This window comes from Oryctolagus cuniculus, chromosome 4, assembly GCF_964237555.1.
Source record: "Oryctolagus cuniculus chromosome 4, mOryCun1.1, whole genome shotgun sequence".
In the NCBI taxonomy this organism is placed as follows: Eukaryota; Metazoa; Chordata; class Mammalia; order Lagomorpha; family Leporidae; genus Oryctolagus; species Oryctolagus cuniculus.
Window position 1 is genome coordinate 8,813,556 of NC_091435.1, and position 25,842 is coordinate 8,839,397.

The 25,842-nt window shown below is 49.2% G+C and overlaps 2 protein-coding genes and 1 long non-coding RNA gene across 4 annotated transcripts in view; all 3 read left to right on the forward strand.

The window, feature by feature from the left end:
* LOC100348276 (carbonyl reductase [NADPH] 1) overlaps positions 1–25,842 on the forward strand; it is a 150,618-nt gene that overhangs the window by 47,713 nt on the left and 77,063 nt on the right. The gene's annotated exons all lie outside the window — the stretch shown is intronic.
* Positions 10,307–13,863, forward strand: LOC138843083 (carbonyl reductase [NADPH] 1-like). 2 transcript variants are annotated; one of them, XM_008274854.4, is made up of 4 exons: positions 10,307–10,595; positions 11,064–11,171; positions 12,168–12,299; positions 13,143–13,863. In XM_008274854.4, exons 1-4 carry the CDS (start codon positions 10,307–10,309, stop codon positions 13,577–13,579), a joined length of 966 nt encoding a protein of 321 aa, XP_008273076.3. In that variant the 3' UTR covers positions 13,580–13,863. The 2 variants fall into 2 exon arrangements, with proteins under 2 accessions (XP_008273076.3, XP_002721307.2); XM_002721261.5 differs by lacking the exon at positions 12,168–12,299.
* On the forward strand, positions 22,756–24,870 carry LOC138849232 (uncharacterized). Its single transcript, XR_011387693.1, has 2 exons — positions 22,756–22,825; positions 22,943–24,870. It is a non-coding gene; the product is annotated as an uncharacterized lncRNA (long non-coding RNA).

Here is a 25,842-nt window from a genome sequence, read left to right on the forward strand (position 1 = left end):
CTGGGACCTGCACAGCTCGAGAGGAAAAGTCAACACCGGACAACTGCTTCCAGAACTTCCAGGGAGAGGCTGGCTCGCTTGTTTGGGGCTAAGGTCAGTGGCCAAAGGTAATGCTCATTTACCACTCCGGAAAGTTCTAGGTTTTTTTTTTTTTTTTTTTTTTTTGACAGGCAGAGTGGTTAGAGAGAGAGAGACAGAGAGAAAGGTCTTCCTTTGCCGTTGGTTCACCCTCCAGTGGCCGCCGCAGCCGGCGCACCACGCTGATCCGATGGCAGGAGCCAGGTGCTTCTCCTGGTCTCCCATGGGGTGCAGGGCCCAAGTACTTGGGCCATCCTCCGCTGCACTCCCTGGCCACAGCAGAGAGCCGGCCTGGAAGAGGGGCAACTGGGACAGAATCCAGCGCCCCGACCGGGACTAGAACCCGGTGTGCCGGTGCCGCAAGGTGGAGGATTAGCCTATTGAGCCGCGGCGCCGGCCAGTTCTGGGGTTTTAAAGAATTATACTAAATCTATTCTGCCCATGTTCTATAGATGAAACAACAAAGCCTACATGGCAAGACATCTGTTTACAACGTGGTTTATTGAATATTGTTTTTAAAGATTTATTTATTCATTTGAAAGGCAAAGTTACAGAGAGGCAGAGGAGGGGAGAGAAAAGGTGCTTCATCCACTCGTTCACTCCCCAAATGGCTGCAATGACTGGAGCTGGGATGATCTGAAGCCAGGAGCCAGGAGCTTCTTCTAGGTCTCCCACATGGGTGCAGGGTCTCAAGGATTCGGGCCATCTTATACTGCTTTCCTAGGCACATTAGTGACAAAGGCAGGCAGATAGGCTCAAATTGATTCCATCTGTAAGCTGGAGACCACACCTTCATCCTGCCCCCTTTGGTGATCTTATGCCCCTACCTGCTCTCACCTGTACACCCACCTGCCAATCAGACTATGTAAACACTCCCCTTTTTAAGTGAATAAAAGGCCTGGAGCATGGTGGGCCTCTCCCTTATTGTCCTGTGCCTTTACCCATGCAGCCTCTTGGCCACCTCTCTGCCTTTGCTTTCCTGCCCATGCTAAGCTCCCTGTGGCTGCTTATAACCATAGGCCTCGCTCCGCGTGGCTCCCAGCCCGCTCTCTGCCTGGTGTGGACCCAGCTTGTGCTTCCAGACTTCCTTCTCCCCTAAATAAAGCCCTCACTTTCCTGTGCATTCCTTTCACTGAATAACTGTTTTTTTTAAAAAAATTACCATGTCACCTGGTTTATTTTAAGCTGATATTCAGAATTCTTCTCTGAATAGATAGCAAGAACCCACCAAAATAATTAATATCTAAAAATTATTAATAAGGCCAGCTGATATCATTAGCAGGGAGCTGCTAGGACTTGAACTGGCACCTCATGGGATGCCAGCACTGCGGGCAGTGGCTTTTACGTCCTACACCACACTGCCAGCCCCTTTACTGAACATTTTGAGCCCACTGTTGAGAACTACTGCTTAGGAAAAAAAAATCCTTTCAAAACACTACTACTAATTGGCAATGGATGGGGCCGGTGCCGTGGCTCACTTGGTTAATCCTCCGCCTGCGGCACCGGCATCCTCTGTGGGCACTGGTTCTAGTCCCGGTTGCTCCTCTTCCAGTCCAGCTCTCTGCTGTGGCCCAGGAAGGCAGTGGAGGATGGCCCAAGTGCTTGGGCTCCTGCACCCACATGGGAGCCCAGGAAGGGGTGCCTAGTTCCTGGCTTCGGATCAGCGCAGCACCAGCCATGGAGGCCATTTGGGGAGTGAACCAATGGAAGGAAGCCCTTTCTCTCTGTGTCTGTCTCTCACTGTCTATAACTCTACCTGTCAAATAATAAAAAAAAATGGCAATGGACCTGGTCATTCAAGAGCTCTGGTTAATGTTGTTTTCATGCTGTTCATACGACATTCTGCAGCCCATGAAATTCATATTGTTATGTCTGCTAATACAGCAGCCACGTTACAGTCAATGCATTAAGGGGTAATTGCAACTTTTTTTTTAATTGCAACTATTATTTTTTTAATTTATTTGACAGACAGAGTTAGATAGTGAGAGAGACAGAGAGAATGGTCTTCCTTCCGTTGGTTCACCCCCCAAATGGCTGCTATGGCCAGCGCTGTGCCCAAGCGAAACCAGGAGCCAGGTGTTTCCTCCTGGGCTCCCATGCGGGTGCAGGGGCCCAAGCACTTGGGCCATCCTCCACTGCCCTCCCGGGCCACAGCAGAGAGCAGGCCTGGAAGAGGAGCAGCCGGGACTAGAACCAGGGCCCATATGGGATGCCAACGCTGCAAGGTGGAGGATTAACCAAGTGAGCCACGGCACCAGCTCCCAAATTGCAACTATTATTTAAAGTATTATCATTTTCAAAACATATTTTGTAAAGTTACAGCTGCTGTAGATGGTGATTCCTTTGATGGGTCTGGGCAAAATAAGTTGAAATCTTCTAGAAAGATTTCCCGTTCTAGATGCCATTGAAGTGAGCTTTGGCCTGACCTGAGTCACTCTATTTTGTCTCTGATCTCTAATCACTCTGTTTGTCCTCTTTTTCTAATCAATTGCACAACTACTATGTACTCAAAAATTAGCCTTGTAAAAATGTTATTCATAAGGATTGTTTACATTAAGTGCTAGGAAAATGGGTTCAGTGCGCCCTCAGAGATAAGCGTAACCTTGCTTGTTCTGGCTTCTGTAACGAATGCTTGGCTTTGGATTAACTCCCAACAGGATGTGGTTTTTGCATTTATAAGCTTACCCTGAGCTCTGTAGGGGCTGCATGATTTGGAGAGCACATGCCCCCACCCCATCCCTCCTCCCTCCCTCCCCCCATCCCCTACTCCCCACCCAGTGCAGCCACCAGCTTTGCTGGCTTTGCTGACTCTCAGAAGTAGACTCCATAATTCAGCCTCGAGACTTTGGCAGAATGTAACACCGTTAAAATCATTCCTGACTGATGGGAGGAAGTCAGAATATCAATATTAACAGGTATTTGGAAAATGCTGATTTCAGCCCTCACACATAACTTTGAGGAACTGAATACTTTATTGAAGGAAGTAACAGCAGAAGTGGTAGATGGGCCAGCACTGTGGCATAGTGGGCAAACCTCCGCCTACAGTGCCAGCATCCCATATGGGCGCTGGTTCAAGTCCCAGCTGCTCCTCTTCCAATTCAGCTCTCTGCTATGGCCTGGGAAGGCAGTAGAAAATGGCTCTGCACCCGCATGGGAGACCTGGAAGAAGCTCCTGGCTCCTGGCTTCGGACTGGCCCAGGTCCAGCCATTTGGGGAGTGAACTAGCAGATAGAAGACCTCTCTCTCTGTCTCTCCCTCTCTCTGTAACTCTACCTCTCAAATAAATAAATAAAATCTTTAAAGAAGAAAATTGGAATTAAAATGGGAACCTGAAGATATGGCTGAATTGCTGCAATTCTATTGGATGAGAAGTTGCTTCTTACGGATGAACCTCAAGAATGATTTCCTGACGTAGAATTACTCCTGCTGAAGATGCTGTGAACATTGCTAGAATGATTACACATGATTTAGACTATTACAGAAACTTAGTTGATAAAGCAATGGCAGAACTTGGGAAGACTGAGTCCAGGTCTAAGAGAAGTTCTGCACTGGGCGAAATGCTGTCAAGCAGCACTGGATGCTACAGGGAAATCTTACTGATGTCCTAATAAGCTGCCACACCCACTCCAATCTTCAACAAGCACCACCTCAACCAATCAGAAGTCAACAACAAGGATGCAGGACCTTCCACCAGCAAAACCTCATGACTGGCTGAAGGCTCAGATGAACCCTTTAGTGTTTTTTTTTTTTATTATTATTATTTGTTTCATTGCCATAAAGTATTTTTATTTTTTAAGATTTATTTGTTTGAACCATAGAGTTAGAGAGACAGAGACAGAGAGAGATTTTCCATCTGCTAGTTCACTCCCCCAAATGGCCTCAGCAGCTGGGGCTGTGCTAGGCTGAAGTCAATAGCCAGGGGCTTCTTCCATGTTTCCCAAGTGGATGCAGGGGACCATGGACTTGCGCTATCTTCCGCTGCTTTCCCAGGTGCATTAGTAGGAGCTGGACTAAAAGTGGAGCAGCTGGGACTTGAACTGGGGCCCATATGGGATGCTGGCATTGTAGGCCATGGTTTAATGAGCTGTGCCACAGTGCCCACCCCACAATAAAGTATTTTTTAAGTATGGTATATACGTTGCTTTTTTAGACATAATGCTATTTTACATACTTAAAAGACGATAGTGTAAATATAACTTTCATAGGCACTGGGAAAACAAAATTTCATGAGACTTGTTTTGTTGTGATAATCACTATTGTGAGGGTCTGGAACTAAAATGCCTCCAATCTTAACAGATTGATAATTCAGAGAAGTCATTGAATATCAGTGCTCTTCTTACTTTCCTATGACCATTCTTAGGGAGGTGGCTGTTCAAATCACCTTTCTGTTTTCACTTGTGGTCTTAAGATCATGGATGTAGCTCTAGGCATCCATTCTTATAAACTGTACTCAAGACAGGAATAAAGGGTGGCATTGTGGTCCAGTCCCAGCTACTCTACTTCCAACCCAGCTTCCTCCTAATGTATCCTGGGAGGCAGAAGGTGGCGTACGTGCCTGGGCCCCTGCCAGCCGTTTGGGAGACCTGATGGAGTTTTGGGCTCGTGGCTTCAGCAAGAGCTGTTGTGGACATTTGGGGAGTGAACCAACAGATGGAAGATCTACTTCTCTCTATCTTTCTCTATCTTTATCTATTTACTGCTCTGCTTTTCAAGGAGATGAAAATAAATATTTTTAGAAAGGAAGAAAGGCGTGGTTGAAAGGCGAGCATTGCTTTCAAGAAGGAGGAAAATGATGTATGTTCCGATTTTCCTCATGGGAATTGACAAAGATTCTCTTCTTGATCAAACACTAGCCAGACTCCTCTGAACAAAAGCTTGTCCAATAGAAACTACAGATTTTCAGCTGGCGCCGTGGCTCACTAAGCTAATCCTCCTCTGCCTGTGGCGCCGGCACCCGGGGTTCTAGTCCTGGTTGGGGCGCCGGATTCTGTCCCAGTTGCTCCTCTTCCAGTCTAGCTCTCTGCTGTGGCCCAGGAAGGCAGTGGAGGATGGCCCAATGGGAGCCCAGGAGAAGCATCTGGCTCCTGGCTTCGGATCGGTGCAGCCCGCCGGCCACAGCACGCCTGCTATAGCGGCCACCTGGGGGGTGAACCAATGGAAAAAGGAAGACCTTTCTCTCTGTCTCTCTCTCTCTGTCTAACTCTGTCAAAAAATAAATAAAATAAAATAAAAAGAAACTACAGCTTCTCAGCACAAATGATTTCACCCCCCATGCCTCCAAATGTAAAGACCTAATCAGTAAGAGTGGGAATTTGGTACAGTAGCTAAGAGGCCACTTCAGGTGCCAGCATCCTGCATTGGAGTGCTTGCTTTGAGCCCTGGCTCCACTCCAGAAATGTGCACTGTGGGAGGCAGCAGAAGTAGTTGAGACCCTGCCACCAGGTGGGCGACCCAGATGCCTCAGTCTGGCCCGGCCCTGGCTGTTGTGGGCATTTGGGGAGTGACCCAGATCTAATGTAATGTGTCCACCTTTCAAATAAAATAAAAATAAATAATTTAAAAAAAAACTACTTCAGCACTAACATAGTTTCTAATAACTCAGGGCTGTGTCCCTAGGATGACCCTGTTCCCTCCATTTAAGTGCCTTCCTAAGATGTTCAAAATTGCCAAAAAAAAAAAAAAAAAAAAAACCAAAAAAAAAAAAACCAAAACCCCCCCCCCCCCCCCAAAAAAAACCTCATTCTAGCCAACATCTAACATTAGGCCCCTGACCACATTTTCTTAAAGCATTAACTGAAAAAGTCTTATAGATATGAATTTTTCCTCTGTCCCTTTAAGATGTGCACTTGCCTCAGGAGAGTTTTTCTCAAGGACTTTGTTAAATACAGTGGAAATTGGATCAATGTATGATTTCACAAACCGCATGCTTTGTTGCTATACAAGGAGAATTTTTCTTATGTCCAAAATGCTCAAAGAGGGAGAGATTAACAGAACCAAACCTCACGGGGAACACAACCATTATACAAGGTATGTTGACCACATAGTGAATAAGCTCCAAAATAAAGTCCAATTTCTCAATCAGTATAAAAACAGGCCAGGGCCAGCATTGTGGTGTAACTAGTCGAGCCACCGCCTGTGATGCCAGCATCCCATATGGGCACCACTTTGAGTCCTAAGTGTTCTGCTTCTTATCCAGCTCCCTGCTAATGCACCTGGGAAAGCTGCAGAGATGGTCCATGTGCTTGACCCCTACACCCACATAAGAGACTCAGATGAAGTTCCTGGCTTCTGGCTTTGCTCTGGCCCAGCCCCAGCTGTTGCAGCCATTTGGAGATTGAACCATTAGATGAAGGATCTCTCTCTCTCTCTTTGTCTCTCGGAGTGAACCATCGGATGGAGGATCTCTCTTTCTCTCTCTCTCTCTCTCTCTCTCTCTTCCTTTCTCTGTGTAACTCTGCCTTTCAAATAAATAAAGTAATTTTTTTAGAAAAGTAGGCCTTGGTGGGAAGCAAAGTCTACCTAAGGTTGGAAGTGCATCTTTATGCCAGTGGTTCTCGGGAGATGCTGGCTTGACCACCACAGTGGAGACAGTAACCACCTATGATGTCGCCCACCCCGCACACACTAGAGGGTGGAGCTAGGGGGTGCTGTAACTGACTTCACAGCTCCAGAGCCTGCTGCAGCTCTACACATGTGCAGAAGGAGCTGACAGTACAGCCTACTGTGTGCATAGTCTTAGTCTAAGGTCTCCAAATGTTGGTCAAATTCAAGTTTGTATGTATTTCAAAGTCCAGTAGTTAGGCCCGTAACTCCTGTAGGGGAGATCTGACAACATTTGAGATAACATTCCCAAGGAGAGGGTAATTTCACTCCAGGCTCTCACATCTAGGAACTAGTAAGATGTAGCACTCTTGAAGATGGCAAATACACCCTAAAACATCACCTAGCAAACCATGTGAGTATTTGGAATCATTTCAAAGGTATGTTACAGGCCTGCAAGCCATTCCTTTGAAATGCAATCATCAGAAATGACAGATCCTCTTTCAGTCTTTTTAGTAGGACAGAATTTTCATTTTGCTAATTGTCAACTACCAGACACAGCCGTTAACCAGCATTTCTACGAAGCAGCCCTCTGTAATTTTTCTGTCCCTGATTGCTCAAGCCCCACCGTTCCCCCTTTCAGGTCTCTCATTCTCCCTTTAAAATCCACCCTCTCTCCTCTACAAATAAAAATTGAGTTCAGCTTCCACTAGGCCAACTTATTATTGCAATAACACGTTGCTGATTAAAAGCTGTCCTGAACACTTTCACGGGTACATGGCTTGGTTCACCTTTGGCAGGACTGACTAAATTGTTTAGAATTACATAACTAGCAAGCATTTGGGCCGCGGTTTGAATCCAGGAGCCAAAGTCCATGCTGTACTGAGCACCTCAGATAAGCAAAAAGTGAAAGGAGAAAAGACAGTGTCAAGTGAAGTTCGTGAGCCAGGAAAGCCCCTGAGGCTTCACAATTCATAATTTAACAAAATCCTGTGCCAACATTTTCTATTTGAATCGACACCATGGACCAGTGCTCTTTAAGAAAAATAAAATAACTGCTCAAACCAGGTAAAGTGCATTAAAGGTGTGAAGGTTATTCCACAACAGATGTGATACGATTCTTTCTCCACACAGCTGCCAGGCTGGTCTCAGTACGCCGATGTCCACCACTAAGCAGTGTCAGGAACTCCCATCTTTACTCTTTGATTTTATTTTGATTTGCTTAGAACCCAGACAAGGTCCCAGGGATGGGGCCCCTCACAAACACACCACTAGAATTAAGATCCAAAATACAAAATCATTCACGTAGAGCTTAAGCGTGGGTTTAAATTCTCATGATTTTCAAGAACAAATTTTCAAAAAATATCTTCTAGTGAAATCTGTCAGTCACTTCCCCTATGATTCCTCCCTTATTCCCATGCTTATAAAGATCTTTACACACACTAAAAATACAATTTTTATGGTTTCATTTGTAAATCAGCTTTCTTCTCTCGCTTTACGAATTACTTGGTGTATGTTGTAAATTTTTTTCTGATCATCACTTCCTTTCTCTAGACCAATTTTAGAAAATTTATTTCTTTCCTCCACTAACTGTTAATGCCACCTATACCATATACTGAATTTTCATTAATGCCTAATATTTTTAGACTGCATTTTATGGAGCATGCTTCCCTCATTGAACGACTGTCCTAAAGTAAACACAGATCAGAGTGAAGATCCTACTTCACGTCCCTCCTAGAGTTTGTGATTTGAAATATCAGGAGGCTCCCAGGCCCAGAGTTCCCTGAACAGCCTGTTCTATCTTCGATGGCTATGAGCAAATTTAATCCATCCCACTTTCTTCTTCTAATAATGCATACCCAGCTACAGAAGAAAGTAATTAATGGTGTGGAAAAAAGCCAGCCATGAACAGAGCAAACATTCACTGAGAGAAGGAAGCAATAATGTTCTTAATTACCCTGAATAGAAAAAAAATCCATGAAGATACATGTTGTATAAGTCCATACGTGTAACATTTGAAACCACAAAATGGTAGAAAGGCTGAGCACATGCAAAGCCGTCAGAGGCGGGAACTGGGTTGGGGCTCCGGGAGAGTGCTTTAGTTTCTACCAGAGCCACAGGGGCTCCTGGTGCGGGTGCCAAGGTCCGATTTGGACTGCAGTGGCGGAAACGCAAAACTGCACGGGATGAAACTGCGCTGGACCAAACACACCTAAGACTAGGGAGCTCCGAATAGGATGGAGGATTGTTTTGTTGTCAAATGGCTCACTGTGGTATTGTACTGCAGTTTTAAAAATTGTGAAGACAAAATGGAACTGGATAAAGCCTAAGAAATCCCTGGATTGTATTGTACTACTGCATGTGAAGCTAAACTATCTTAATAACACTAACAGCCAGAAGAGCAAGGGCCTTTCCCAGTTTAAATTCTGCTAAGCCACTGATCACAAACCTGCATTAAAATAGCAGCATTCCTGGAATCTGTCCAAAGCACCTTCCTTCAGAACCTTCTTCAAGAATGGACATGTCCGGGCCGGCGCCCGGGCTCACTAGGCTAATCCTCTGCCTGCGGCGCTGGAACCCTGTGTTCTAGTCCCAGTTGGGGCGCCGGGTTCTAGTCCTGGTTGCTCCTCTTCCAGTCCAGCTCTCTGCTGTGGCCCGGGAAGGCAGTGGAGGATGGCCCAAGTGCTTGGTCCCTGAACCCGCATGGGAAACCAGGAGGAAGCAGCACCTGGCTTCTGCTTCGGATCAGCGCAGCGCGCCAGTTGTAGAAGCCATTTGGGGGGTGAACCAATGGAAGGAAGACCTTTCACTCTCTCTCTCACTGTCTAACACTGCCTGTAAAAAAAAAAAAAAAAAAAAAAAAAAAAAAAGAATGGACATGTCCTGGATCTGGACAGCCCAAAACAGTGGCCACGGTGGCACACGAACATTGCCCATCTAGAATGTGGCTATTGCAACGACATTTTTCATTGCATGAATGCCGCTCATTGAAGCTGACATTGAAACGGACACGTGTGCCTAGTGGCAACCAATGCGATGACACAGAAATTAAATTGACCTTCAAGTCACTTATCCCTTTGTTGGAAGCAGGGAGGACAATGCATTTCCCACCGCTGAGCCATTTATAACCCCCCGAGGATGTATCCATTTCTTCATTTTGAATGGGGATATAAAGGTGCACTCGCACACACAGAGTGTATAAAACAGGGCTGCGAGGCCCCCTCGCACCTGTGCACCGCAGGACCCAGCCAGGTAAGGTGATGGCGCTCCAGGCACGCGCAGACAGCACACTGCAAGCTGCTTCCCTAAACGCGTCCCACTGCAAGAGGAAAACCTGGCCAAGGACTCTCAGGAGCTTAGCTTCCATGCGCTCAGGGAGGGACCCGACAGAAGCTGATCCCCTGTAATTTTCCTCCGAGTTTATTGCGTAACCCTACTCTCAAACATTCCCTTTCCCCCTGCAGGTTTCGCAAGGTCCACCGAGGTCACTAGGTGCAGTAATAAGAAATCAAGCCTTACCGAGGCGGGGCCGGCGCCAGCGCCGGCGCACTCGCAAAGCTGCACCGCACTCAAGACTCCGGGCACGCATCCAGCGGGCTCCAGAACTGCGTAGACTCCCGGACACCCCGCGCAGCGCAGGCTCCGCGCCAGGATCGTTCACCACGCAGTGGTCCAGCACAGCCCAGCGATGCCGAGTGACCGCCGCGTGGCGTTGGTGACTGGCGCCAACAAGGGCGTCGGCTTCGCCATCACACGCGCCCTGTGCCGGCTCTTCTCCGGGGACGTGGTGCTCACGGCGCGGGACGAGGCGCGGGGCCGGGCGGCGGTGCAGCAGCTGCAGGCCGAGGGCCTGAGCCCGCGCTTCCACCAGCTGGACATCACGGACCTGCAGAGCATCCGCGCCCTGCGCGACTTCCTGCGCAAGGAGTATGGGGGACTGGACGTGCTGGTCAACAACGCGGGCATCGCCTTCAAAAGTGAGGGCGGGGGCGCGGGGGTGGGACCGCCCAGAACCTCCAGCCAGAGTGAGCCAAGCCTGTCAGGGCAGCCTGGGGTGTGCCCTGCACCTTTTGGGGAGGCGGAATGGGATGGGGGAGGCACAGAGTCCAGCCACAGAGACCTTTGTGTGTCCTTGTCTCCAAGGTTTTCTTCGCAGTGTCTGGGTGATTGGCGTCAGGGTGTGGGGTAGATTTTAAGCTGCTCCTGAAATAAGTAAATTGGAACTGGTTAAATCCAGAGCCCAGGCCAGCAGGCTTTGCCCAGCCTCTCCCAGTGCTGCCCTCTTACAGAGAGAGGCCACGGTCAAACCAGGGATAGGCGCTGGCGCCATGCTGTGACTGCACCCAGACACAACTCAGAAGTCACCCATGTCCCACGCGGTTCTACTAAATGGAGTAGTCCCCTGTGCTTGCAGTTAATTGACAGTGTTCTCTCTGCCCTAAAAGTGGAGGATACCACGCCCTTTCATATTCAAGCGGAAGTGACTATGAAGACAAACTTTCATGGCACCCGAGATGTCTGCACAGAGCTGCTGCCTCTCATGAGGCCCGGAGGTGAGTCTCCTGGGGACCCCACGCTGTGCCCTCAGGAGGGAGCTGGCCCTGCTACCTGGGCTCTCAGCTCCATCCCTGCTGCCTGTCCTGCTCCAGCTGCACCAGCCTGCTGCCGCCCCTGCCAGGGGCTGTCCTGGTTCAGGACATCGTCCCTGCTCCTGCACTGCCCCTGCAGTCTCTGCCCTTGGCACACCTGGTGCCTTCTGACCCTGCAGTCTTAGCTCACAGGTCTCCTGGGAGAGGCTCCTCATTTCTCCCATGCCCATCTCATGTCTGAGGCCCTGGGGGTGCCACCCTGGGCCCTCTCTGCTCCCTGAGTGACCTGAGTCAGCCTGGCAGGTCCTTCCTAGCAGTCACCACTGTATCCCCCAGAGGACGACTCCTCCTTAGACACCCTGAGCTCTCCTGCCTCTCCGTCACCTCCTGATGCCCTTCGCAGGCTAAAACACATTTCCAGAGGCTGCTCCTCCACCCCTGTGTCACCGTGGGCACCTACCTGATCCTGGCGGTCACCCTGCCCTGCCCCGTCCTCCATGGTCACTTCCAGGGCTGGGACTGAGCTCCCTCAGTCTACCCCGACCCATGCATCCAGGTGCGCAGCTGCCCTCAGGTGTGGCTGTGGACAGGTGCGAACCTCCCCTGGGACCTCCCTTCTCCAGCACTTTCCTCTCTGGCATTCTGTCCACCTCTGACGGTCTCGCCCCTCCCCAGAGTCCAGGCCCTGAGCGTGGCTTACAGGGGCCTCCTTACCATGACTCGCTAACTCCAGGCTCATGGTCACTGCCCTCCAGTGGGCTTTGTTCCCAACACAGCACATGGTCACTGTCTTTGTTGTGAAGTGCTGTGACACTCACCCCAGCCACACTCCTTCCATCTACACCGAGAGGCACCAGCCGACACTTGCAGGAAGACTGGTATGCGAGGTGGAGAGTTGAGGACTTGCTCATACGACTTACTCAACTCCTAGCCTGTTTTCCTGACCTGTCCCTGGGGAAGGTCCTACTGCCTCCAAGACTCTGGTTCGCCAGGACCTCAAAGGATGGATTTTCCAATGTCGCTGCCTCCTCTACGGATTCAGACTTGAAGGCAACAACGGAGCTCCTGCAGGCTGGCGTGGTGTCGTAGCCAGTAAATCCTCCCCCTGCGAGCCAGCATCCCATATATGTGCCTATTCGAGTCCCAGCTGCTCCACTTCTGATCCAGCTCCCTGTTGATGGCCTGGGAAAAGCAGCAGAAAATGGCCCAAGTACTCGGGCCCCAGCCACCCACATGGGAGACCCAGATGAAAGTCCTGGCTCCTGGTTTTGGCCTGGCTTAGCCCTGGCCATGGCGGCCATCTGGGGAGTGGAAGTGGAAAATCTGTATCTTTTTGTCTCTCCCTATCCCTATGGGAGTGGCCAAAGGTTGGAAGACCTTTCCCTCCTTCTGTCTCTCCTTCTCTCTCTGTAACTTTGACTTTCAAATCAGTCTTTAAAAATTGGAGCTTCTTATGCCAGTACCGCACCATCCTTGCCTGTTGCCCTTAGAATACACACTGCTGTGTGTCTCTCAAGAGAACGTTCTCTGGTCTTAAATCCCCATCAGCTTCGGTCTTTACCAGCCATGATGTGCACACCTTTTCACATAGTGATATTTTAAAACTTATTTATTTGTTTGATAGGTAGAGTTATAAACTGAGAGAAAGGTCTTTCATCTGCTGGTTCACTTTACAAACAGTTGCATTGGCCAGAGTGGACCGATCTGAACCCAGGAGCCAGTAGTCTCTTCCATGTCTCCCACATCAGTGCAGGGGCCCGAGCGCTTAGCCCAACTTCCACTGCTTTCCCAGGCCCTAAACAGAGAGCTGGATTGGAGAAGAAGGTCCTGGGACATGAACTGGCACCCATATGGGATGCCGGTGCCACAGGCAGAGACTTAGCCTACAGTGCCACAGCACTGGCCCCTCATATAGTGATTTCTGGTGCATTTTAGGCAGAGTGGTGAATGTGTCCAGCTTGGAGGGTCACCGAACCCTTAAATCCTGTAGCCCGGAGCTGCAGCACAAGTTTCGCAGTGAGACCATCACGGAGGAGGAGCTGGTGGGGCTCATGAAGAAGTTTGTGGGAGACGCGAAGAAGGGGGTGCACCAGAAGGAAGGCTGGCCTGACACTACCTACGGAGTGACCAAGATCGGAGTCACTGTGCTGTCCAGAATCCAGGCCAGGCACCTGAGTGAGCAGAGGGGAGGGGACAAGATCCTCCTGAATGCCTGTACCCCAGGGTGGGTGAGAACGGACATGGCGGGACCCAATGCTCCCAAAAGCCCAGAAGAAGGAGCAGAGACCCCCGTGTACTTGGCCCTTTTGCCTCCAGATGCCGAGGGCCCTCATGGACAGTTTATCAAGGACAAAAAAGTTGAACAGCTATGAACTCACCGCCAGCTCCAGCCACAGGTCCTCCTTCCTAGCCTGTCCTGATTTAACCTAAAGGACTTTACACTGTCAGCAAATGTCCCAGCCAATGGGGAAATCCAAACATTGCTATCAACTAAGACCTGCAAATGTTCTACGACTTCTGTTGGCTACTCAGTGACTAGAGTGCTAATTCTGTGAATTCTCTTGAGATCCCTCTGTGATGGGGGAGAGAGGGTGCGATTGCTGAAAATAACAACTGGAAATCAAGGGTTGAATAAATGCTTCTTCAGAAAGGTCTATATGCAGATTGTTTATGTGCTGATGAAAATCCACCCCACATGCCAGGACAGGGGAGAGAGATTGGGCTCAAGTAGGAATTCAGGAAGCAACCTTGGGAACTGATACTCAAAGGTTGCCTGGAAGGAGGAGGGCTGACAAAGGGTAGGGTCGGTCTTTGCTAAAGTGACCTAGCAGGATTCTTTTTGAAAGCAGACTGGGGTGATCAGATGTCCCCTGTGGAGTGGTGTGGGGTGAGAAATGTGGTCAGGAGCCAGGGTGAGCGATCCTGGCCAGGGCTTGCAAGGACAGAGGCTGAAGCCCCAGGTCAGTCCTTGTTGAGCAGAGGCGTCAGAAGAGCTCCAGGAACATTTGGTCAAGGAGCGAGGCTTTGTCATGGCCCAGGCAGACACCAGCCAGGCCATGCTGTTGGTTCTTGAGGCTCCTGGGGCACTGCTCTCTTTGTTCCCATAAATGCTGAGTAAGTGCTTCCCCCAGGGGGAGGCCCTGAGTAATCACAGCTGGATTGAATGGAAGCTCAGGTCTAAGGCAGAATTGCCCGGCTGTGCAGTTTAAAGAAGGGTCTCTGCAGAAAGATCTCAGTGCAGTTCTCCAGGTGCATTACATGTTGTTCTGAGGGAGGTGGACACAGGTGTCTTGCATTCAATGGTGGAGGTATCTGGATGAGGTGTGTGGGGTTCCAGGATAAAGTGGAGTTCTTAATCATGCAGGTCTGTGCCTACATCTGGTATTGATGGATTACTCATTAGCAGCTCCCTGCTGTGCACTGGGAAAGCAGTGGATGGTGGAACAAGTACTTGACTTCTGCCAGCTGTGTGGGAGACCCAGATGGCGTTCTTGGCTATGTTTGGTACAGCCCCAGGTACTGAGGACATTTGAGGAGTGAACCAGAGGATAGACGATCTCTTTCTCTCTCTTTCACACACACTCTCTCTCCCCCTCTCCCTCTCCCTCTCTTACTGTGACACTCACATTCAAATAAAGAAATAAATGGTTTAAATAGTAAAGTAGTGTTGAAGTTAACAGACTGTGCTTTGTCAGATGGCCTTTTCACAAAAACACAAAGCTCTACCACCTACTGAGACCAGGGAGCAGCGTCAGGGCCACAGAGACTTAGGTCAAAGGTGTCGTCACAGGCACAGTTGAAGCAGGACCCAAATCCTGTGCCTAAGAAACAGCAAAGTGAAGCAAATGTGGACACAACTGTCACATGCAAACCGGGAACATGAAATGCAAAGATCCCCTGTTTAAGCAGAAACAGCTCGAGCACCCGTTGTCCTGGAAGACGTCTACGTTTAGAAAGATGAGGTCATTTCAGCGACTATCACACAACTACTCTGGTCCAGCCCCAGAGGAGGTCTCAGTCACTCACCTCTGTCCTAAAATCACCTGCCTGCCAATTATGTGAGCGTGGGGTCAATGCTCACGACCACGTGGCGTCTGTTGGTCCCCCTCGCACAGGAAGTCCCTACTGAGGTGATTGGTGTTTCCTGTAGTGATCTGATTTTCTGGCATTCCCCCAGGAGGTCTTGATGGCTCTTTGGAGAGCACTCAGGAGACATGGCCAGGCCTCTGGCAGGGCTGGTAGTAACAGGGAATTGTGAGAGGCACAGAAGCAGATGGGCTCAAGGACTCCTGCAAGGAAGAGGAATCCCCCAAGTTCCCCACATCTGTGAGGACGGAAGCCAAGCGTGGGGACAGCACCGTGGTGTGCAGCGAGCAGATCGGAGACTGACACAGAAGGTGCGTTCCTAGGAGACGGTCTCAAGGCTGCAAGGACTGGCATCCTGCTTCGTTCACGTTGCAGGGTGGAGGGAAGAGTGGGCCGGCTGGGGGGGCAGACACCAGACGTGGAGGGAAGGAGCCAGGACCAGGAGCTGCCACCACTGTGTCCCTACGGGGCCCGCAAGGACACTCATGAGGCCCCTGGTACCTCTAGTGAGAACAGACGAGTCCAACCACAACCCCCCAGTTTGAGCCAACAGTTCCTCCTCCTGTGCAAGAAATTAAAATGTTGGGGGAAGATGAAGAGGGAATTTTTAAAATGTGGGCCAAGCTGTTCTAATTGGCTTCAGAGAAGGGCAACCCAGAGTGGAAGGAGGCAGTAACAAGGGGTCTCACCTTCCTTTCCTTTCCCCTCCTCTCCCTCTCCTCCTCCCTCCCTCCCTCCCTCCCTCCCTCCCTCCCTCTCTCTCTCTCTCTCTCTCTCATGTGTATCTCCATCTCTATCACTATCTCTATCTCCATTATATTTACTAAGATTCTGCCCATAGCTTTATGTAACAAGACAACAGCATACCAGCCTGCCACTCAACTGGTTTATGCTTAAGTCTCTGTTCCAATAGGAAGCTATTTAAAAAAGAAATGAAAAGCCTGCTTTGTACATGCTAACTATCTTGGCAGGTATGCCATGAAACATGGAACTGAACTTCAGAAAGCAAGCGTAAGGAGTTAATAAAGCTGAACCTTGAAACCTAAATAAAATTCGGACAGAGAATAAGTAACTAGCCCTGGTTACGTGTGAAATTTTCCCGAGTGGTTTAAGCTTACCACCACAAAGCATGCATTGTGGAATCTTTAGCTCTCAAGGTCTAAAAGTGCCAGTGTCTATTTGAAATGCTTCTTCTCCAAAGCCCAGGTGAAGCCAGAGTTAATGCCCAGGGCGTCCATTTTAATGCTAAAACTATTCAGGTACTGTTCAGGGGGAGGTAAAGCCCAGGCTGCAGAGGGCCTGTTTCTCTGGCTCACTCAAAGCCGCCCAGGACAGAGCCACAGGACGAGCTCAGCAAAGGGCAGGAGTGCTGTCCGATGGCGATGGCGTCTCCATCCTTTGGCTAAGATCAAGCCTAGAGCGCTGTCCGCAGCTCTGAGCGCCCCAGGAAGCCGGCGACTGTGTCCCCAGAAAGAGGATGTGTGAGGACCCAAGTCACTGCTGTTGTGCTTGCTAGAGACAGCAACCCCACCCCATCCCCAACCCTAACAGCTCCTTGTCCAGGTCAATAAATGTATACAAGGGGCAAAATTAAACACACTTACCTACAGTGTAAGAATTTTAGAACATCAGTGTGTTACTGGGAAGCAAAGGGTCCTTGTCTTCATGCAAGAAAGAATTCAGGAGTGAGACAGACAGCAGTGGAAAGCAACATAGCCAGGTGCATCAGGGTAGGGACAGCTGTTAAGAACAGATGGGCACCTCTCCAGACAGAACCTGAGAGAGTTCGTTGTTCACATTTAGACTGGGGTTTTTAAGGGGATGGGTCTTGCCTTCCCACCTTTTCCCTCCCCCTCTCCTTCTCCTCCTGAACAAAGGACTTGTTGGATGTAAATACAAAAAATTCCTTGTTGATTATTTCCCCCTGAAGTTATCAGACAGGGGAAGCCTGGCTGTCATTGCCCCGCCTTAGAGGAAGGATGGTTATCAGGCCAGGTAGAAGGGGCATCAGGATCCGGGCAGGACGTTTGAAGTGCAGATACTGGGCTGACCAGGAAGGTTATTGGGATGGCTTTGAGTTGCGGATGCTGGACCACTGTAGATGTCAATTCCTTAGGGCTTTGTCACACACACATAAGCTCATTTCTGACTTCCTACCTAACAAATGGAATCCCTACTTTAAAAGATTTAACTCGGCTCATGTGGCCTGGGTACAAGCTAGAGGATGGAGGGGTTGAAAGGTCATCACAAAACATACCCAACACCAGGGTAAGGAAAAGGTTTATTGTCGGGTCGGGGAAACCCTACAGGCTGCCTCCCCGTGCACAGAGAGAGCAGCAGCCTGTACTGGGAGAACAGTCTTCTACAGCTTTCCACTTGCAGGGACTTGGGAGGGGCAACTCCCGTTAGGGTGGGGGTGGAGCTGACGCTTGTGGTTGGGCCATTTGGTCACCTGACTCCTAGTAAGCCAGGCTGGGCTTACTGTGCAAGATGGAGTCTGGGACTTGAGATGGCACCTGAGAGAAGACAGCTTGGCAACATATCACACTGTAACGTGTCGCTTGTTCATGCTCACGCTGGTGTGGTTGAATAGGGCCCGGGCTCCCTGCCTCTGCCCAGCTTCTCGAGGGAGCATTGAAGCATGTACATACAGGACAGATCAAAATTCAGAATTTAGAAGTTGTAGTTCTGATTCTATTGATAGCTTATTGCTTTCACGTATCATGAATATGGAAAACGGTAGGCTGGGACCATGGCGATTTAGAACGTTTTGACATCCTGGGAGCCTGCTGGCTGGAGACAGAATGCCCCTTCCAGAGTCGGTGAATTCCTGGAGATAGCAAATTCCTTTGCATGCACACACACTTTGATACCTAAACCAACTAAGCAGGAGCTCATATTCCCGACCACCCACTTATCAAACCCCACTCAACCAGCCAGTGGTTCCCTTGCCCCAAATCACTCCAGGGCCAGCTACTGGACCTCTCAGGACCACCCTGATAGCCCAAAGCCCTCTGATAAAATTCTAAATCCTACACTTGCTCTACATCCCTTACCCTGCCTCACCTACTCTTTCCAGCAGAAACCACAAAACAGGCTCTGACTCGTGCCTTTTCCTGTCTCCCTTCTGCCTCCTGACATACCAGCAAGAGCATCAGAAGATCCACACAGAGGCACACATCCAGGAGGCAGTCTAAGATCTCGAGTCTGCAAGAATCTACATCCGACCAGACACACCAGGTGGATTTTGAAGGTCACCTTTCTGAACCCAGCGTAGGAAATCAAATCTGAAGTAAATGGGGACCCGCATAGCTGTGACCTCAAGGGCTACTTCTTGATGTCACAGCCAAGTTTTTCAAATGCTGGTTAGACTGACTTAGTCTCCCGTGTCCTATTGACTGGTTGTGCAGCAGTGAATTATAATCCCGCAGTTTCACCTCTTCCTCCAGCACTAGTTTAGAATGCAACCCACCTCCCCACTGATGCTGCGGTGCTGCCTTGTGCTCAGTTTGGGCTTGCAGAGCAGGATCTCATGGCATTGGAGAATGGTGGGAATCTGTCACTTGAGGAAACTTCTCCCTTCCTATGTTCATCATCTCAGAATCATTGGCTATGAACTGTAAGGAGAAACAGCAAGTTCAAGGGTACAAATGCCTCATAACTGCTTCCTGAGTATACTCCAATGAACTATCTAATACCTATGAGAACAACAAAAAATCTGATTATTAAAAAAAATACAAGGGTCAGTGTTTTGTACAGCAGGTTAAGCTGCCTCCTGTGACGATAGCAGTGCCTCTGAGTACTGGTTCAAGTCCCGGCTGCTCACTTCTGATCCAACTTCATGCTAATGCACTTGGGAAAGCAGAGAAGATGGCCAAACCCCTTGAGCCCCTGCCACCCCCATGGGAGACCCAGACAGAGTTTCAGGCCTCTGACGTCAGCCTGGCCCAGCCCTTGCCCTTGTGGCCAGTTGGGGGAGTGAACCAATGGGGGGAAATGCTCTTTATATCTGTCTCTTCCACTTCTTCCATAACTGCATTTCATACAAATAAATCAATCTCTTAAAAAGGCATCAAAAATTGTATAGAGACTTGCTGGGCAAGGAGGCCATTGGTTGAATAAACTCTGTCCAACAGATGCCCGCATGGTCTTGACACTGAGTCTAATGCCCGCGTGGTGAGTAGGCAGGTGCTATCAGGCAGAATTTAGACTGAGATCCGTTCTCTAGCTGGTTAGTACTAGTCATGGGGAGAGCTGCTGACACGCTCTGCAATGAACAGATCTCTGCAATCTTATCTTCCTAAATCATAGCAATCTTCCAAGACAGTTGTTGCTCCAACTGTTTGCATTTGAACACTCTATCTTGCTTTGTATGCATTCTGTTTTCACTGTCGTTCACCTACGTGGCAAGATATCTCTGTATCTTCTTCAATCCCTGTTTTTCAGCCCCACGTTTTGGCCATACTTCAGCCTATGATCAGAGACGTCACTGACCTACAGCACAGTGCTGTTTATCTGTGGTCATGATGGCGGTCACTGGTCTCCGTGTGTGGCAGAGCCTCCTGTTTTTGTCAAATGGTCATCGGACAGACATAGCAATGTTTTAGCAATATTTAAAGATTAATCATTGAACCATGTTTTTATTGCTTATTTATTGATTTGAGAGAGAGAGAGAGATTCAGAAAGACAGAAATAGAGATAACTTTCATCCTCTGGTTCATTCCCCAAATGCCTGCAACAGCCAAGGCTCAGCCAGTCTTCCTCCTGTCTGATAACTTCAGCGGGGAAAACTCAGAAAGGAATTTTTAGTATTTACATCCAAAAAGTCCTTTGTTCCAGTAGGAGAAGAGGGGAAGGCAAGGCCCATCCCCTTAAAAACCCCTGGCCTCAACTGGACTGCGCACTCAGCCCTCTGCCTCTCTGCTGAGTCGCCCGCCTGGCCTGCCCAGGTGTACTCTCCACTCAGCCAAGTAGCCTCACTCTCCCCCAGTCTGAGCGACTGGGCACTCTCTCTCAGGTTCTGTGTGGAGAGGTGCCCATCCGTTCTTATAGATATCCCTGCCCTAATAAAGCTTGCTATTTTGCTTTCCACTACTCTCTGTCTCACACCTGAATTCTTTCTTGCGCGAAGACAAGGGCCCTGCCATTCTCATGCTACAATGACTGTATCTGTTTAAATATCTCAGTCTTCGTAAGTAATCCATGTATGATTATTAACAATAGATAAATTTGCTTTTTAAAATATTTATTTTATTTATTTGAAAGAGTTACAGATTGAGGTAAAGACAGAGAGAGAGATCTCCCATCCGCTGGCTCACTCCCTAGATGGCTACAGTGGCTGGAGCTACACTGATCTGAAGCCAGGTGCCTCTTCTGGGTCTCCCACATGGGTGCAGGGGCCCAAGGACTTGGGCCATCTTCTACTGCTTTCCCAGGCCACAGCAGAGCTGGATGAGAAGAGGAGCAGCCAGAACGAGAACCAGCCCCCATATGGGATGGCAGTGCTTCAGGCCAGGGCATTAACTTGCTGCGCCACAGGGCCGATCCCCAACAATAGATAAATTTAAGCAAGTTAAATGCTTCTAAGTATAAATAAAAAACGAATAAGTAGAAAAAAGTAAAAATTCTAAGTATAAAATTATGTTTTTGGCCAGCACCGCGGCTCAACAGGCTAATCCTCCTCCTTGCAGCGCCGGCACACCGCGTTCTAGTCCCGGTTGGGGCGCTGGATTCTGTCCCGGTTGCCCCTCTTCCAGGCCAGCTCTTTGCTGTGGCCCGGGAGTGCAGAGGAGGATGGCCCAAGTGCTTGGGCCCTGCACCCCATGGGAGACCAGGAGAAGCACCTGGCTACTGCCTTCGGATCAGCGCGGTGTGCCAGCCGCAGCGGCGCTGTGGCAGCCATTGGCGGGTGAACCAACGGCAAAGGAAGACCTTTCTCTCTGTCTCTCTCACTATACACTCTGCCTGTCAAAAAAAAAATTATGTTTTTGATAGGTAAATATGTGAGATATGAGAGATACGTTTTAAATAAATAAACATTTGACCAGAAACCACATGGCTGGTGTAATACTAGGAAAAAAAAGACAAATGCTGAACAATTATAGAAATGTTGTAGAAAATGTATAAAACATGCATCTATGAGATTAAGATGGCGAAGATGAAAAGAAAATCACATATAAAAGTTTCTGAAAATTGTGCCATTAACAGTGTTCTAACACTAACCAAAATTTGGCCCCCTACACTAAAGGAATCAGGTTTTCTTAAGATGTAGACATATTAATACGTATTACAAGATGCCTTGATCTTTAATTGTAAAATCTGTTCTCTAATCTTCTAAACTGCAGCTTCTGATTTCCACAGTGTCTGTGTACTTGGGACGCCCTTGACTCTCTGGGCAGCGCCTGTGAGCTGTTTCTCCTCCCTGGTTCTCACCCTGCTAGAAACGGACACTAAAAATGTTTGTCTTGGAACCTAGGAGAACAGGACCATTTCATTCTTTACCTCTGGTCTTTCCTGATGTCTTTACATTGTTCCAAACAGTGAGACAGTTTCTTACACTCATGCTTCTAGTCCAGGTCTTACCATGGCCTCTGTTGGTGAGGGACCAAAAGGGGGAAAAGATTTTGTATTTTGTTGCTGCAATTTACTCTGGTCTGTAACTCAGGTGAAATCACCCTGGCTGAATGGATGATGAGTGTTTCTCACAGGGGTCAGGGATCCTGTTTTTGACCAAGCGTTTGGAAACTTTGGATATTGTAGTCAGGCTTTCTCAATCAAAGTTTCAAATTAAGGTCTCTGAGCTTGGGATTTGCAGCTGGGCCCCCGAGAGACTTCATGGATGCAGTTCTCACCCTACAGAGATCAAGCAGATGAGGCTCAGGTGGATTGCACAGAAAGTATTCTCCAGTTATAGAACAAACAAATGCCATGTCGCATTGCTATAGGTGCGTTGCTGATACACTATTCTAGTGTTCTTGGACTTTCATACAGGCCTGCTGGTTCTGATTCAATGTCGTCAGGCATGATTGTGAGCTTAGTAATAACAAAGACCTGGGGGCTCTGGGACGCTTTCACAAGTGCCCCTCCCACCACAGGCCCCTACCTGAAGGACAGAAAGGTCGCAAAACTCTCCTGTGCTTTTGAACGGTTTGACAAATTCTATCCAAGTTTTAATCATGATGCTTTCACATCTTTAGTCATCCACAGTTGTGGTTCTTCTCTGAAAACACAATCAAAGGAGACTACAAACAAATGTTTGCAAATACAGTTGTCTGACTAAAGCTCAGTGAACACACTAACCTTTCCAAAAACTGGTAAGGACACTGATGGATTCACAGACCTGCTAATGGAGATCACGCAGGACAAGAAGCAGTTACAGGAGAGGCAGCAACGTGAATTTATTGTGTGTGTCTGTGTCTTCCATAAGCCATTGTTGGTTCTGCACGTAGAGACCTCTTCTTCTAGGTTAAAGATTTTCTTGTGATTCCTATGGTATACACTGCTTTGGTGAAATACAGTTTTGCAAACAAGAGGTAAAAACAATTCCCTTTCCCTCTGAGTCTACCCAAAATCCAAAAACTTTTGTAAGATTTTTCATGGCAATGTGTGGTTTACGTGAGTCCACTAAAAATCTGTTCTTGTCTGAATAGGATATAATTAAAAACACTGACATGTCCAAATATCACACCAGTTCAAGTCCCAGCTGCTCCACTTCAAATGCAGCTCTCTGCTATGGCCTGGGAAAGCAGTGGAAGATGGCCCGAGTGCTTGGACCCCTGCACCCATGTAGGAAATCTGAATGAAGCTCCTGGCTCCTGGCTTCAGTCTGCACCAGCCCTGGCCATGGCAGCCATTTGGGGAGTGAACCATTGATGGACGGCTTCTCTCTCTCTGCCTCTGCCTCTCCCTCTCTGTAACTCTGCCTTTCAAATAAATAAAAACGCTTTATCTAGAACATTCTCTAGGACTTTCAGATCCGCACCAAATTGGCTTACAGGGCCGGTGCTGTGGTGTAGCGGGTAGAGCCGCCACCTGCAGTGCCAACATCCCATATGGGTGCCATTTCCAGTCCCAGCTACTCCACTTCGGACCAGCTCCCTGCTGTGGCCTGGGAAAGCAGTAGAAGATGGCCCAAGTCCTGGGCCCTGCACCCACGTGGGAGACCAAGGGGAGGCTCCTGATGGTCGCAGCTCCATCCGTTGTGGCCATTTGGGGAGTGAACCAGTGGATGAAAGACCTCTCTGCCTCTCCTCCTCTCTCTGTGTAACGTGTAACTCTGACTTTCAAGTAAATAAATAAATCTTTAAAAAAATCTTTATTTAAAAAAAAAAAGCATCCCAGTATCCGAGTGGAAAGAAAGCAAACCTGTCTTTGATCAGAAAACATACACACTTATGCAGCCAAACTGATGGAATACTTAAGCAGCTACCAAACTTGAAAGAATACAGCAAGGTCACAGGATACAAAACTGACACAGAAAAAAATAGCATTTTTTTAACTAGCAAGAAATACAACTTAAAATTTTTAAATCGCACCATTTGTAATATATGAATTACCTGGTTTTTGTGGGTGGTTTTGCTCAGTAGGTACACAAAACATAAAATCTGTTAATAGTATCACGGGTAATAGATTAATTACTGATCTTGTTGGTGGATTTGTTCAGTAAGAGTCGGAAATTTGCGGATGTTTTAGCCTCTAGCCCAGCGCGCCGGGGCGGGACTCGCTAAATGCACGACTTGGAAGGGAGGCGACTGTACTGCGGCGCACAGAACACCGCCGGGACTGCCCAACCTGCCGTCTCACTCACATCTTTCTCGCACGCAACAACTACAAACTGAGGGAACCTCGCAGCCGGCCGCACTCCCGTCACCTCGGCAACGGAAGCCCTTCCGGTTCCCCTCAGCGCCGGAAACGGCCTCAAACGTGGCGTCGGCGGTGGGCGGGGCGGAGCGTCCCGCGGCGCAGGCGCAGTTCCCTCAGGCTCGCCGAGGCGGGTCCGCGAGTGCTGTGGGCCGCGAGCCCTCGCTGGTACCCGGCCCGCGTCCCGGGTTCCCTACGCCCTCCCCCGCGCCTTCCCGCCTGGCGGGACCGGCCAGGACCAGGCCCGCTCCACCTCGCCGTTTCTGCCTCCTCCCGGAGCCGGCCTTACGGGACGCTGAATTTCTCTGTTTCCGACAAAATTCAGCGTCCGCCCTCCCTCCCCGCCACGCTCGGGGCTGTGCTTGCGGACTCGATTCCGAAGAGTGAGCATTGAAGGGGTCGCAGGAGCCTGGCCAGCACGGCCAGGGCACCGCGGGCACCGTGAACCGCCTTGATGGCCCGGGTTCTCCCCGGAGCCCCGGTGCTTCCACGAGAAAGCAAACCGCGCGACACTGCCCAGCGTTCCTAAAACACGCTTTTCCGTCGCTACAAAATAAAATCTACAGGCTTGTCGTAAACCAGAGGAAGCTGGAGACTCAACACCTAAACGCAGTGTATTCCTAGAGGAGAAAGTGGGGGAGCAGGGCACCCTAAATAAAAGGCGGAGCTTAGCTGACGCTGCCCTGAGTGTCCACAGCTCCCTTGTACAAATGCAGCATAGCAAGAAGATGAGGCTAACAGGGGAACTGGGGGCGAAAGGCGCTACATTCGCAACTTTTCAGTAAAACTATTGTGACATTCAAGTTTTTAAAGGTCTGCTGGTTAAGACGCCTGCATAATAAGGTGCCAACACCTCCGAGTTGCCAGGGTTGATGAATGGCTCAGGTGCACAAGTCCAGGTTCCCGCCCATGGCTTAAGGGGCTGCCTCCCTGCCTCCCAAGTGCCTGACCTGGATGAGTTCCAGGTGCTGGTTCTACTGGACTCCACACCTTTGTGGGCATTTGGGGGAGTGAACCGCTGGATAGAAATTGCTGTGGCTCACTCTCTCCCCAACAAATCAATAAATACAAATTAAATTAAAAGGCAGTCCTATGGCCGGTGCCGCGGCTCACTAGGCTAATCCTCCGCCTTGCGGCGCCGGCACCCCGGGTTCTAGTCCCGGTCGGGGCGCCGCATTCTGTCCCGGTTGCCCCTCTTCCAGGCCAGCTCTCTGCTGTGGCCCAGGAAGGCAGTGGAGGATGGCCCAGGTGCTTGGGCCCTGCACCTGCATGGGAGAGCAGGAGGAAGTACCCGGCTCCTGCCATCGGATCAGCGCGGTGAGCCGGCCGCGGCGGCCATTGGAGGGTGAACCAACGGCAAAGGAAGACCTTTCTCTCTCTCTCACTGTCCACTCTGCCTGTCCAAAAAAAAAAAAAAAAAAAAAAAAGGCAGTCCTAGAAATAGATGCTTTCAAACTTGGAGATGTTAAAAAATAACTGTTGGGCACCAAAAAATATGTGGATCCCCGCAGAGAGCCCCAGAGCGTCGATCACACCAAACTGCAAAAGCAAGGTTTATTCTGGAGTACAAGCCGCGACAGGGACCCCATCCAACCAACCGACACAGCGGAGGAAGGAGTGAGGCCCCGGTGTTTGTTAGGGAGAGTTTTTAAAGGAAAAAAGGGCTACATCAGCAGGAAAAAACAGTTAC

Coding starts and splice junctions, on each gene's coding strand:
- LOC138843083 (XM_008274854.4), top strand. CDS start 10,307: ATGCCGAGTGACCGCCGCGTGGCGTTGGTGACTGGCGCCAACAAGGGC. Junction 10,596..11,063: donor CGCGGGCATCGCCTTCAAAA/GTGAGGGCGGGG, acceptor CTGCCCTAAAAG/TGGAGGATACCACGCCCTTT. Junction 12,300..13,142: donor CTGGCGTGGTGTCGTAGCCA/GTAAATCCTCCC, acceptor GGTGCATTTTAG/GCAGAGTGGTGAATGTGTCC.